The 13,228-nt window shown below is 46.5% G+C and overlaps 1 protein-coding gene across 1 annotated transcript in view; it reads right to left on the bottom strand.

The window, feature by feature from the left end:
- Window positions 1–1,790: 1,790 nt before the first annotated feature.
- The window catches only part of LOC112241461 (microtubule-associated serine/threonine-protein kinase 1-like), a 63,710-nt gene continuing 52,272 nt past the window's right edge, over window positions 1,791–13,228 (bottom strand). The window contains exons 16-27 of the mRNA XM_042318704.1: window positions 12,929–13,030; window positions 11,963–12,085; window positions 11,447–11,559; window positions 7,631–7,791; window positions 6,991–7,241; window positions 6,523–6,783; window positions 5,987–6,231; window positions 5,754–5,876; window positions 5,301–5,437; window positions 4,901–5,091; window positions 3,915–4,345; window positions 1,791–3,619 (exon numbers count right to left, since the gene is read on the bottom strand). Of these exons, the coding sequence (XP_042174638.1) occupies window positions 2,132–3,619; window positions 3,915–4,345; window positions 4,901–5,091; window positions 5,301–5,437; window positions 5,754–5,876; window positions 5,987–6,231; window positions 6,523–6,783; window positions 6,991–7,241; window positions 7,631–7,791; window positions 11,447–11,559; window positions 11,963–12,085; window positions 12,929–13,030 (3,626 nt within the window). The 3' untranslated portion in view covers window positions 1,791–2,131. The remainder of the gene's footprint in view (window positions 3,620–3,914; window positions 4,346–4,900; window positions 5,092–5,300; window positions 5,438–5,753; window positions 5,877–5,986; window positions 6,232–6,522; window positions 6,784–6,990; window positions 7,242–7,630; window positions 7,792–11,446; window positions 11,560–11,962; window positions 12,086–12,928; window positions 13,031–13,228) is intronic.

Genomic DNA, 13,228 nt, shown 5'->3' with positions numbered 1-13,228 from the left:
TGTATATACACACACCATAAGGGGGCGGTATGGTCCAAGGTATAGGCTGCAGTCAGAAAGTTGTCTGAAAAGTAGCCAAGTAATGTAGTACATAAAAGCTTGCATATTCTACCAGACTAATTCCAACATCTGATATTCTCCACCCACTAACAAGCATTTGCCAATCATTCGCATAAAGATTATGGGTGTTACATGTTTGATAGAGAAGATACATGAGAGAGAGAGAGAGAGAGAGAGAGAGAGAGAGAGAGAGCGAGATCATCATAATTTCACCATTGAAATAATGCACAGTGTATTATCTTAACACACATACAGTTGTAGTGCTCAACTTACAGTGAATCCTACTGTGGTGAGTGAAACATAGTCATATTATTATTTCACAACACAGACTAGCCTGGTCCCAGATCTGTTTGTGATTTTGCCTACTCCATTGCCATTGTTTGACATGACAATTCCATACAGAGATGGCAAGAAACAGACTGGCACCCAGGCTAAAAACAGACAGTTAAACTCTCAGATACCTGACACCAGAATTAGGAAGGAATGCAATATGAAAATAAGGTTAATAGAAAAACAGATGGATAAACGATAACAGCAACAGCAAGTGAACATTTGACATCAAAGAATGAAAAACCTTATCCATCCATAAAGCCCTTAATATGCATTTTACATCTATTAAATATGCTACATCCATTTACACCTGCTTTTTCTTCTTCACCTTTTTGGTTCAAAACAAAACATGATGAGTTACAATTAGAACGTACGAATAGTAGAGCCATAGTCTTTACAGATATTTACAGTAATCTCCTTACCGTAGCTGTGCAGTCAGGATCAAGTAACAGATCATTTTATTCACAACAAAATACAATTATTCTAATTTATCAATGTTATTCAAGTTTGGATTCTGTTCGTTTCTATATAGTTTCTGGTTTACTGAACCCATCCCTGAAACACACACACACATTGGGGTACGCACACACGCACACAGCCCAAATCATCCACCACAGGGGTATGGGATTTAAATCCATGAATATCAACTCCGCTTACACCAGTGTGTGTGTGTGTGTGTGTGTGTGTGGGCTGCAGTAGTAGTCCTGTTCTGTAGAGATAAGCGCTCTGAGCTTCAGAACTGTCAGAGGAGCTTTACTCTTCTTTACCAAGGCACCAAATGCACCCTATTCCCTATATAGTGCACTACCACAGGGGCTCTGATCAAAAGTAGTCCACTTTATAGGGAATAGGATGCCATTTTCAGACGCATTCCATGGCACACAAGTGTGCCATAGCCTTCAAGATTCACCCAGAACTAACTCAAGGTTGTTTCACTTCATCCTTCACTTACAGACATTCACTGACAGCATGCTATGCTAATCTGGCTATGCTAATCAACTGAGGACTTCAGTGAGTGTAGTGTTGGACCATAATTCTTTGTCATGGGCGGCCTTACAGTAGTAACAGAAAACTACAGTAGTCATTGGTCCTGTGTGGCCCAGTCGAGTGTCTTTCTAAAGATAAAATCTAATGGCCGCGTCATTGTCTTTTACAGTAGTAATTTAGTCATTTACTTTCCGAAGACAAATCTACAGGCCGATTGGATTTTGTGTTTTGTTGTTGTTGCTGTCAATGTTGTAATGACTTGATTGTGCCTCAGCATACCCTCTGCTTGTGATTACGTTTATTTGAGTGAATTACAGAAACAGAAGTGATTGGTCGTTTAGTCGAGATAGAAAAACCGAGTAAGTAACTGGATTTGGTGTTTCACAGTATTCAGCATGTTTTGATCAGTAAAGCACTTTTCACTCCTTTTTATTCTAGAAACACACAAAATGTACCACATGACATGCATTCATTTCACATACATACATACAGATCTGTTATAGATATCTAATAGTTCATAAAGTGGAGCGTTGTCTTAATATATACTAACTGTATAATAGAAAATGGCCGTAACAGCACCTTTACAATAGTTCTGCTCACTCATGGTTACAGATAAGTCAATACCATGTTGATATTCTTTTCTAGAACTGGAATGTCGTCTTAAGTGCTTGACATTGTGGAATTGTTCTAGAAATCTGAAAAGGCATCTAATTTCTCAATGCCCCCCTCTCTAAACTCCTTTCAGATAGAAGGGTTACAATTTGGGGGGGTGGCTACCTGTGTTCGCCTTATCAGACTGAGGAACAGAGTTAGCTGGACTTTGGGCCACTGTGGTGCCACCGCCAACCATCCGGACTCCGAGTCCGGACGAAGCCTCAGACTTTCCTGCCGAGGCACCTTGCTTCTCCTCACCCGGCTTGGGCATGTCTTTCAGCTCCTTCCCCTTGGGCCCCTCATGGGACTGGGACACCATTGACCCCTTTATAGGCCCCAGGACCAATTTAGCGGCACTGGTCAGCTGGGTGACAAAGCTGGTCTTGTCGCCGGGGGAAACAGGCCTGGACCTGCCTGGACAGAAGGAGGGTGCGCAGAGCGAGGGGGTGATGCCTGTGGGGGAGGGGGAGGGGGATGGAGAGTGTTCTTCCACTACCTCCAGCCGACATTTATCCTCCCAGTCCAGGGTCCCTCGGTAGCAGTTGACAGGCCCCAGGCCCTGCCTCACCTTGCCCAGGGAGAGGGGTTGTCCGTGGGGTGGGACAGCTGGAGCCAGGGCCCTGGCTGGAGGTTTGGGGCTTTTGGGGCTTCTCAACCCCAGTTCTGAAGTTCTTGGAGAGCCATTGTTCTCGGCTCCATTCTTTCTCAGGCTCTCTCCTACTATTCCTGATGGTTTAACACTAGCCTTGAACATACCTGTAGACCCTGACGTTATTGATGATCCACCCATACCCATGCCTCTGTCTGGACTAGTGCCTCTCCCTAGAGGGCCCCCACAGGGCATGCTGGGCCTGGGAGGAGGACACACCTTGTCTCCATTTAGCTTTGGTTCCGTTCTGTCCTCCCCGTAATTCTCCTGGGAGTCTTGGCTGAGAGGGCTTGTACTCACGGCCGTTCGGAGGCTCTGTTGCTTGATAGACATATTTGTCTGACGCTGGCTCTTCTCTGCTCCTTCTGGATGGCCCCTAAAGATACCTGGTGACCCAGTGGGAGTAATGGGACTTGTAGTTTTGGGACTTGTAGTTTTGATGGAATCCAGATTTGACGATTGGCTGGATTGGGCTCTGTAGGTGGGGCTACTCTGAGGGCTAAAGGTATGCTCACTGGTTGAGGGTTTTCTAGCTATTGATTGGTGATTATCTGTTGTGGCTCCTCCTCCTCGGTTAGGTGACCTCTCTGGGACGGTTGTTGTCCTGTTGCTATAAGCCATAATGATCTCTCCCACCCTCTCCCTCGATCTTTCTCTCTCTCTCTTCCTCTCTCTCTCTCTTTCCCTCTCCCTACCAGCCAGCAGTGTATCCCTACTCAGCGGCGACTCTTGCCTCCCTAACTTCCTCATCGGCTTGAGCACCCCCGTCTCTGGTGTCGTGGTAGTTGCCCCTGTAGATGAACCCTGGGAGCCTGGGGCGGAGGGCAGCAGTGGGGGGTTCAGAGGTGGTAGATTCTCCCCTTCCGTCTCCAACAAACTCTGGAGCCCCAGCTCGCAACAGTGGAACTGGTCCTTGCGGTACAAGTCAGAGTGCTGGACCTAGGATAGGATAGGATAAACTTTTATTTAGGGGGAAATTGTCTTAGACACATAGTGATGCTGTATACAGTAGGTCTACTAAAAAAGACTCAAGTTCTTTTAATTCCCAATGTGTTGTTTTAACTGTATTTAAATGTCTTCCCCGTGTATACTTAAACTAATAAACGAGATGAAAATACTAAATCAACACTATACTGTACATTACAAACTGGACACATTCATAATACACCCATAGCACACGTTACCCATGTGTCACACCTCTAATACACATCTCAGACCGCCACATTCACAATACCTCCAGGCTGTGTTTCCTCAGAGGCCCTCCCACCCCACCACTCGACGACTGGGAATGAGACAGCGGCGAGGTGAGCTTCTCTGCCGACTGGACCCTCTTGAGGAGTGGGGAACGGGGCGGCTCGGCGGACTTGGGCCTGGGGCGGACCACGGGTGGTGATGAGTGGAGCTTTGCCCCGGCAGGGAAGGTCTGGGTGGTGTTGGAGCTACCGATGGTGTGGCCCGGGAGTGGGGGAGGGGAGGACTGGGTGGGGGATGGTGTGTGGGCTAAGGGGGAGAGGGGGATGTTGCCGGCGGACTTGCAGCGGGCCGAGCGGTACTGGCGGTGGAGCTTGGGGGAGAGGCCGTGCAGGGAGCTGGGGCGCATGTGCTGGGAGGCGGCAGGGGAGTTGGGGGTGCTGGAGGCAGGAGAGCTGCTCTGAGAGGACACACCTGGGGGAGAGGAAAGAGAAAGACAAGAGAGGTTACAGTGAAGATAGAGAGAAAAGAGAGAGGGGTAGAGAAAGAGAGACAAGAAGAGAGAAGATAGACAGAAAAGAGAAAGGTGAGAGAGGAAGAGGGAAAAACAGATTCTTCAGCTACAGATTAATAATCAGTTCAGCCACAACTGGGATTACAATGTTTGATTCAGCTTGCCTGGTGCAATGGAACCAAAACTGGTTCCCAAACCCTGACCATCTGACACTCATCTGACAATCTCAAACACTCTATTTACTTCAAAGAAAACAAATACAATTTGGAACCCTGAGGAGTATACTACAAAGCGGGATCAATGAGTTAGCCAGCTAACTTCCATAAACAACCAGAAATAACTATTGACTTTCTAGTTCATTAAGAAAGCTAAACTTAGATATGTGTTTGAGTCAATTAGACCACGTACATTTCAAGCTTATCTTAAAAAAATATATATTTTAGAATAGTTAGGCAAGTTAGCTGGCTAACTCATTGATGCTGCTTTGTAGTGTACCCCTCAGGTCTGTTACTCACCCAGGTAGGAGGACTCAGGTGTGGACCTGTATCCCTGCTGTGTAGGGGAGCGGGCTGACAGGTTGTGGGAGGGAGAACCTGGTAGACTATCACTGGACGACAGAGAGCGGTTCAGAGAAGACAGGCTGCGGCTGGTGTGGAGCAGGTTAGACTGTTTAGTGATCTTCCTGAACAGGGAGCTATGCTTCTTACTGTAGGGAGGAGAGAGGGAGGAGGGGGACAGAGGGATAGGGGATGGAGTAGCAGAGGGTAGTAGAGAATCGTTTTCATTTAAAAAAAAGTTTTGCAATGTATAACATGGAGAGATACTGAAACGTATTAGCAGAATGCTGAATAAATACATGTAACTGTTCTTCTCCATGTGACAGCATACATGATAACAGCTACTGTAAATGAGTACCTCTCTTGTCCCTCTTTGCCGATGGGCCTCTTATTGCGTCGGGCCATCTTGCACTTGTAGTTGGACTTGCGTGCCGGACCCACCTTGATGGAGGTGTTCTCAAAAGGTGTGGTGGTCACTGTCACCTTGTTGCCACTCTGCAGGGGCACACAGAATGATGATGAGCCATGTCTATGTGACTGACTGGGGTTTGATCACAGGTTTTCTGCATGCCACAAGTCTAGGTTAGCCTGCTGAGCTAAAGCCTGGGCACAAGCTCAGGGAGCCAATGCTTGTATGCAGGCAAGTTACGCATCACATGAGCATGGTCATAGAACGACCTCCTTCACATCTACATTGACGAATAACACCCTTACTCATAGCTTAAGAGACCAACAATGAGCATGGATGTTACGCAAACCTACGAATATCAACAAAGTCTATTGTAGAACTCAGTCTCTTCTTCCATCATACCTTTAGAATGAGTTCCACCACTTCCGTGTGGACCAATCCGTGGACAGACTCCCCATTCACATGGGTGATGAGGTCACCAGCACACAGTCCTGCTTCCTGTGCGGGGCCTCCATCCTCCACGTGCTGCCATAGGACGAGGATACATTGTCAATCAATAAATAGGAGGGTGTATACCTTTCAAGTTATTTAATTAATGAATCCACCCCTCCCCCTTCTCCTCCCCCTCTCCTCACCCAGATGATGTGATGGACACTGTAAACATCCGTATCTCCCATGTAGACCCGTATCGCCCTGAGGGTAAATCCGTACTTCTTCCCTGAGCGGTGGATGGTGATGGGAGAGCGCAGTACGCTGACGGCGGGGGCCGGACAGTAGTCACGGCTGGGTGACGAGTCCCGGGAGGAGGGGTTGGAGGACAGGGAGCGGGGGGACATGGGGCTGGCCAAGGGGGAGCTGTGACTGTGGACGTACTGGTCTACTGTGGTGGGGGGGAGAATGTTAGGGAGAGGAGTAATGTGAAAGGGGAAAGATGAAGGAATAACAAATTGGGAGAGAATGGAATAGTGATTGTGGGTAAGAAAAAGAGTAAGAAAGGTTTTAAGCATAGGGATACACATATTACAGTGTACTATTTCATCATGTGGTTTGAAGCATGCTGTGTAAATCACCATAGTGATTAATTGACTGCCTGATTAAATGTATTTGATTATTAAAATACATATAAAGCTACTCAAGCCAGGGACAACACATAACAATTCAGCATAGTTACCTGCAGGTATGATGACAGACAGGGCTGTGGCCGAGGCTGACTTGATAACCTTGTTGCCAGGCCGTGAGTTCCTCTTCTCCCCTGTGTCTCCAGACATCTGCTGGTGTCTCGCCCTGCGGAGGACCAGGTCATTCGTGGCCCGGGGGCCCAGGGGGTCATACACAGGTCCTGCCCCCAGCTCCCTATTGGCTGATGTAGGTCCAGGAGTAGTGGATGGAGTGGGCGTGGCTCCCAGAGTCTCGCCTGGGCTTGGTGGTTTCTCTGTTGGCGGAAAAAAATATTACTCTCCAGTCTCAAGTATATTGTTGGAGCTTAGCTAATGTCCTCTCTTGGCTTACTTACAATCTATACACATCATCACTTTCTACTGACTTTTCAATTGTCACCTCACCTGATAAAATCACCAGTTTGTCCGGTGACAATACAAGTGAAACAAACCTCTACTACCCCGTAATCTCTCTCTCTCACCTCCTACATGTTCCTCCTTTGGGTCAGGGGTGGTGCTGGGGGTGGAGGGGGGTGTGGAGGGAACGGAGGCCACCTCCAGTGAAGTCCCCCTGGCCTTGACAGGGGGCTGGCGTGTCAGGGGGTCTGGGTTGTCCTCCTGCTGTGAGGCGAAGCGATGGGTGTCCATGAGGGCGGAGAAACGGCGCCGGGCCCCGAGTGGAGGGCTGGAATCACCGTCCATGTAGAGGGATTCAGAACCGGACAGACGCTTCCTTTGAGGGGCCAGGAGAAGAGAAGAGGCTATTATTCCCAATGCTAAGGGACTTTTATTTTGAAAACGTATTTAAACTGATGTTGAATCAATGTGTTGTGAATGTTGGTATAAAGGTGTCATGACTTGTATACATTTCATGAATGCCTATGTATACCCCCTTAAATTTAGTGTTAACATCTCTCTGTTTGGATGATTTAATGGCTGCTACCACCGCCTTAGGTTCTGACACTTCCCCAATACAGGAGCTCAGCATGAGAGTTCACACTATCACACTCACTAGAGTCAATTATAGACAGTGGATCTCAATTCTATAAACCAACCTGTTTATGAAACTCAGACATGAAATCCCCCCCCATCTATCTCTCTCTCTCAACCCACTAAACTCACATCTCAGGTGAACCGGTTCTCCAGCTCTTGTCCCTGATAGGGAAGCTTCCCAGACTCTCTCTCTTCCCCCTGTTGTCCTCCCGGGAGCCCTTGTGTTCCCGTCGAGTCACTGAGGGGGCCTTCTGCTCCAACTGGGACAGGTGCTCCATGCTGCTGTACACCTGCAGAGGGGCCATGGAGAGAGAGTCCAAATCTGAGCCACACTGCTGATTCTACTCTGAAACACTTTATGAATACATGGCCTGAACATAAGGAAAGGAAGCAAGTTGGTTAAAACACTCATCATCACTACCCTTAGCCTTAAGCCAAACATAGAACATGATAGTCAGTTACATACTGTAGATAGAAAGATTACGGAGCTAATTAACTTACAACAACTGCATTTAAATAAGGATAGGCTAGAGCCAACTACTTTACATGTAATACAAAGTATGTGGGTGCTTCAGCTAATACGTACAACACGCACACACACACACACACACACACACACACACACACGGCAAGGTCTCGTAAATGAGCTGTGAGTATGCTGGTGCGTGTGGGAGACCAGCTTAACAACAAGAACAGTGCTTTAAAACAAGGCTAAAGAGTATTCAGCACCATGGTAACTGAAGCAGTGGCCATAACATGAGCTGTACTGTGATATGAACATTGGCTTCTAAATCTAAACTACTGTAATAAATCAAATCACATTTTACTACAGTTGTAGACTAACAGGGAAATGCTTACTTACGGGTCTTTTTCCAACAATGCAGTTCAAGGTAAAGATACAAAATAATATAACAAATGTAAATAGTGACATGAGTAATAAATACACAGTGAATAACGAATAACAATAATGAGTCAAAATAACATGTCTATATACAGGGAGTAGCAGCAGCGAGTCGATGTGCAGGAATACAAGGTAACTGAGGTAGATATGTACATATAGGGAGGGGTAAAGTAACTAGGCAACAGGATAGATAATAGACTGTAGCAGCAGCTTGTGTGTGTGTGTGTGTGTAAACGTGTGTGTGTGGCGTCAGTATGCATGTGTGTGCATCTTATGAGTGTGTGGGTGTATGTAGTAGTGTGTGTGTATGTGTGTGGTGGGGTGTCAGTTTAAGTCAGTGGAGGCTCTGCAGAGGAGGGGGGGGGCATCCTCCTCAGTGAATTTCTGAAAAATTAAAATAGTGAAACATTTAAAAAGTTATCCCTTTTAGATAAAGTTATACTAAATATATATTTACGTCACCAAATAATTGATTAAAATACACTGTTCTGCAATAAAGTTCTACAGTAGCCTCAACAGCACTCTTAGGATAGCCCCATGATGTAGCCGGAGGACAGCTAGTTTCCGTCCTCCTCTGGGTACATTGACTTCAATACAAAACCTAGAAGGCTCATGGTTCTCACCCCCTTCCATAGACTTACACAGTAATTATGACAACTTACGGAGGATATCCTACAACCTATCAGAGTTCTTGCAGCATGAACTGACATGGTGTGCACCCAAATCAGAGGATCAGAGAACGAATCTAGTACTGAAAGCAGAAGCTACAGCTATCTAGCACTTTGGTGCATAAAATGTGGTGAGTAGTTGACTCAAAGAGAGAGAAAGACAATAGTTCAACAGCAAGATAGTTTAACCTACTCAAAAACCTGGCTCAAACAGAAAGGGATGCTATGTTAGCTTGCTGGCTATGGCTAGCCAACACTGGAACACTGGAAGGTAAGCTTTTTGTTGTATGAATTTATTGCCACCAGGGCCCACTGGTGTAACTGCTAAATGCTTGCTGACTATACACTGTGCTGTATGATTGTAGCAGGTTTATATTAACACGTTAGTTCTAGTAGCTATGTTGACTATGATGTTAGCTAATATGGTGACAATGATGTAGGCTGTGTGGAGCAGTTATCGGTTATGATATTAAGGTTTGGCTTGAAAGGTTTTTCACCTGATCACAGACAGCTGATGTGTTATGCACTGTAGTCCACAAGCGAAGGGAAAAGCTGAGAGGAGGAGAGTGCGTAGTTGCTAGAAGAAATTAACGAGTAAAGTGATCATGCTGTTTGTATGTGGCTGCTATGAAAGTGAACTGTGTTAGCTTGGGGTGTATTAATTCTGCCGATTCTGTTGAAAACCCTTTTTTCAACAGAACGAAACGGGAATAAACATACCTTTATTTGCCCAATAGAAACTCTCATTTGCAACTGTTGGACAAACGATTACACTCTAAATAAGCTAGATGCAGGCTAGAGTGAGCAAGGCGGTATTGAATGTGTCACTGTCTGTCAACTTGACTACTCACATTTTTCTCTCGACCTGTGCACCTACGTTGTAAACTTTCATTCATAGGCTAGGTTGTAGCAACCTCATGATAGGTATAGAGAAAATGTATCATGTAGTAGCCTAAACCTATCGATGTTACATTGAGCTGGTTGAATGGAATATGAAGGACAGTCATCCAATATGCTGTAAAAGAAATAAGGCCATGCCTCATCTTAAATGGCACCGACCACCACTGGTGTAAATATCTGTGAGTCTGTGTGTAGAGTCCAGTGTGTGTGCATAGAGTCAGTGCAAGAGATGGTCAATGCAGGTAGTCCGGGTAGCCATTTAGCAGGTTTGTTTAGCAGTCTTATGGCTTGGGGGTAGAAGCTGTTCAGGGTCCTGTTGGTTCCTGACTTGGTGCCTCGGTACCGCTTGTGTGGTGGCAGAGAGAACAGTCTATGACTTGGGTGGCTGGAGTCTGACAATTTATTGGGCCTTCCTCTGACACCGCCTATTATATAGATCCTGGATGGCAGGGAGCTCGGCCCCAGTACTCACCACCCTCTGTAGCACCTTGTGGTCGGGTGCCTTGCAGTTGCCGTACCAAGTGGTGATGCAGCCACCTGCATCACCACTTGTGCTCTCTGTGTGTGTGTGTCTGTGTGTGTGTACATGGGTCCGTGTGTATGCTTTGAGACCAGCAGGCAGTGTTCTAGACTCTAATCAGGTCTCTCCACCAATGTACTGCTACTGTAATAGAGCCCTTAGCCCTCTCCATTTATACAAGAGACCCTTCACACCCACACACACACACACACACACACACACACACACACACACACACACACACACACACACACACACACACACACACACACACACACACACACACACCTACTCATTCCCACAAGAGACCCTTCATTAGTCCCCACCCATACAGGAGAACAGAGAGGAGGAGGAAGGGACAGGTGAAGGACAAAAGGAGGGCAGCAGAGAGAGAGAGATAATATAGAAGGAAAGATGGTATAACGACAGAATGACAGGATAATAGGGATTCAAACTATGAGGTGGACAAAAAGAGGAGGGATAAAGAGAGAGGGAGAGAGAGAGAGCCAGGATGAAAAATGAGATGGGATAGCTAGAAGACACCGTTAAGTAAGGGGAGATGAAGAGAGAAAATGACCTTGCTGAAGCGAGGGCAGCCAGAGGAGTGTGTGTGGCACGTGTGTGTGTGCAGGGTTGGGTAGGTTCCTTTTTAAATGTAATCCGCTACAGTTACTAGTTACCTAGAGTGGGAGGTAGCCTAACGGTTAGAGTGTTTGGCCGGTAACTGAAAGATCACTGGTTCGAAGAGCCGACAAGTTGAGAAATCGGTTGCTGGCCCTTGAACTTAACTCTAATTTGCTGAAGGGAAGCCGTACTACTTTAAAAGTAATCCAAGAAGTAATACTACTAGTTTGTCAAAAGTATCTTTAATCTGTTAGTGTTTTGTAATGTAATCAGTTACTCCCCAACCATAAGTGTGTGTGTGAGTGTGTGTGTGTGTGTGTGTGTCTGTGTACCTTGCTGAAGCGAGGGGAGCAGGAGGAGAACTGTCTGATCTCAACAGGCTCATCATCATCGTTGGTGTCATCCTCATCGTACGCATTGATGTGGTGATAACGATCTGAACGGGCTGAGGGAGGACAGGAGAAGAGAGAGGGAAACAGAGAGAGAGACAGAGAGAGAGAGATGGCGAGAAAGAGAGAGCACGAGAGAGTCTTAGTTTTCATAAATAATTTAACGTCCCTAGCCTTGGCGTTCTCTCTCCTCTGCTTATACTTTTCAAAGTCGCTGCAACGCTTTGGGAGAACCACTCTCTGGCTTGGCTGAGTTTTACCATGAGATAACCCGTATCAAAGATCAAAGACTCATTTGCTTTACACATGGAGCCCAATTCTGATTTTTTTCCAATTATATGTATTTTGATCAATCAGATAAGTTTTTGGCCATTTGGGCAAAGTATCAGAATTGGTCTGCCTGTGTAAATGCAGCCAGTGTGCTGTATTGGCATTAAATACACAGGTAACGGCACTCACTGTCGAAGTAGCTGGTGTCCTCTTCTGACTCCAGGTGAGGTATGAACTCTGCCTTCTGTCTCAGTAGACTGTTCCAGTCCAGGTCAGAGAAGAACGAGTGCTGCTTCACCTCAAACGCTCCCCCTGGGGGCACGGAGGAATAATACCAACAACAAGATCAGCTCTAAGAATGTAGGCCTCGGAAGAGCATATGGCTCTGGGCCATGGTAGTTGGAGTAATACATAAACAAAGGTTAAAATGTGAATAATTATGGCATGATTCATTACACACAGTAAGCAGGAATACTCATATCAGAGACCTAGGGAGAGTAGCCTGCTGTGTGCCAGACTGTTGTTATTATAATTTTCCAAAAAAATGTACCCCCCTTTTCGATCTTGTCTCATCGCTGCAACTCCCCAATGGACTCGGGAGAGTTGAAGGTGGAGTCATGTGTCCCCCGAAACATGACCTGCTTAACCGCGCTCCTTAACACCCGCCAGCTTAACCCGGAAGCCAGCCGCACCAATGTGTCGGAGGAAACACTGTTCAACTGGCGACCAGGGTCAGCCTGCAGGCATCCGGCCTGCCACAAGGAGGTGCTACAGCACGATGAGCCAAGTAAAGCACCCCCAGCCAAACCCTCCCCTAACCTGGACGACACTGGGCCAATTGTGTGCAGTCCTATGGGACTCCCGGCTACGGCCAGCGGTGGCACATCCTAGTAAAATCTGTGTTCAACAATGCATTGCCTTGACAAACAAGGTTGTGTTTGGTAAGATTATGACAGTAGACAACAGCAGAAACAGGAGGAACATTCTTAAATTCTAGCATATTGGTTCAGAAACTAGGTGTCGGGAGGGACCAAGTTGAAATTAGGTCCCCTGAGAAAATCTTTAAATGGGTATAGAATACAAGCTAAACTTTTAGTGTCAACTAAGGGCCTTTTGTCGTGTGCAGAACAAGTTTGAGAAGCACTGTTGTAGTACCTGTACCCAGCCTCATCAGTGGATTGGTCTGTAGCAGGGTTGATATCAGTCCCTGGGCATCAGCAGGCAGGACCTCATCTCCATCAGGCCACACTATGTCATCTGAGAGAGACAACAGAGCCAGTTACAGAGAGAATGAACAGCAAGGATTTGGAACCGGACCAACATTGAGTCAGGTACAAGTTAGTACACAGACAGAGGCCTTGGAGTCAACAGTCACCTACAGCAGTGGTTTTAAACCTCTCCCCGGGGACCCCCAGCCGTTCATTTGATCAATTCCAGAGCTAGCACACCTGATTC

This window comes from Oncorhynchus tshawytscha, unplaced genomic scaffold (genome assembly GCF_018296145.1).
Source record: "Oncorhynchus tshawytscha isolate Ot180627B unplaced genomic scaffold, Otsh_v2.0 Un_contig_4934_pilon_pilon, whole genome shotgun sequence".
NCBI classification, from domain to species: Eukaryota; Metazoa; Chordata; class Actinopteri; order Salmoniformes; family Salmonidae; genus Oncorhynchus; species Oncorhynchus tshawytscha.
Note: the sequence above shows the minus strand (reverse complement) of the source record. Positions and strands in the feature narration are given on the sequence as shown.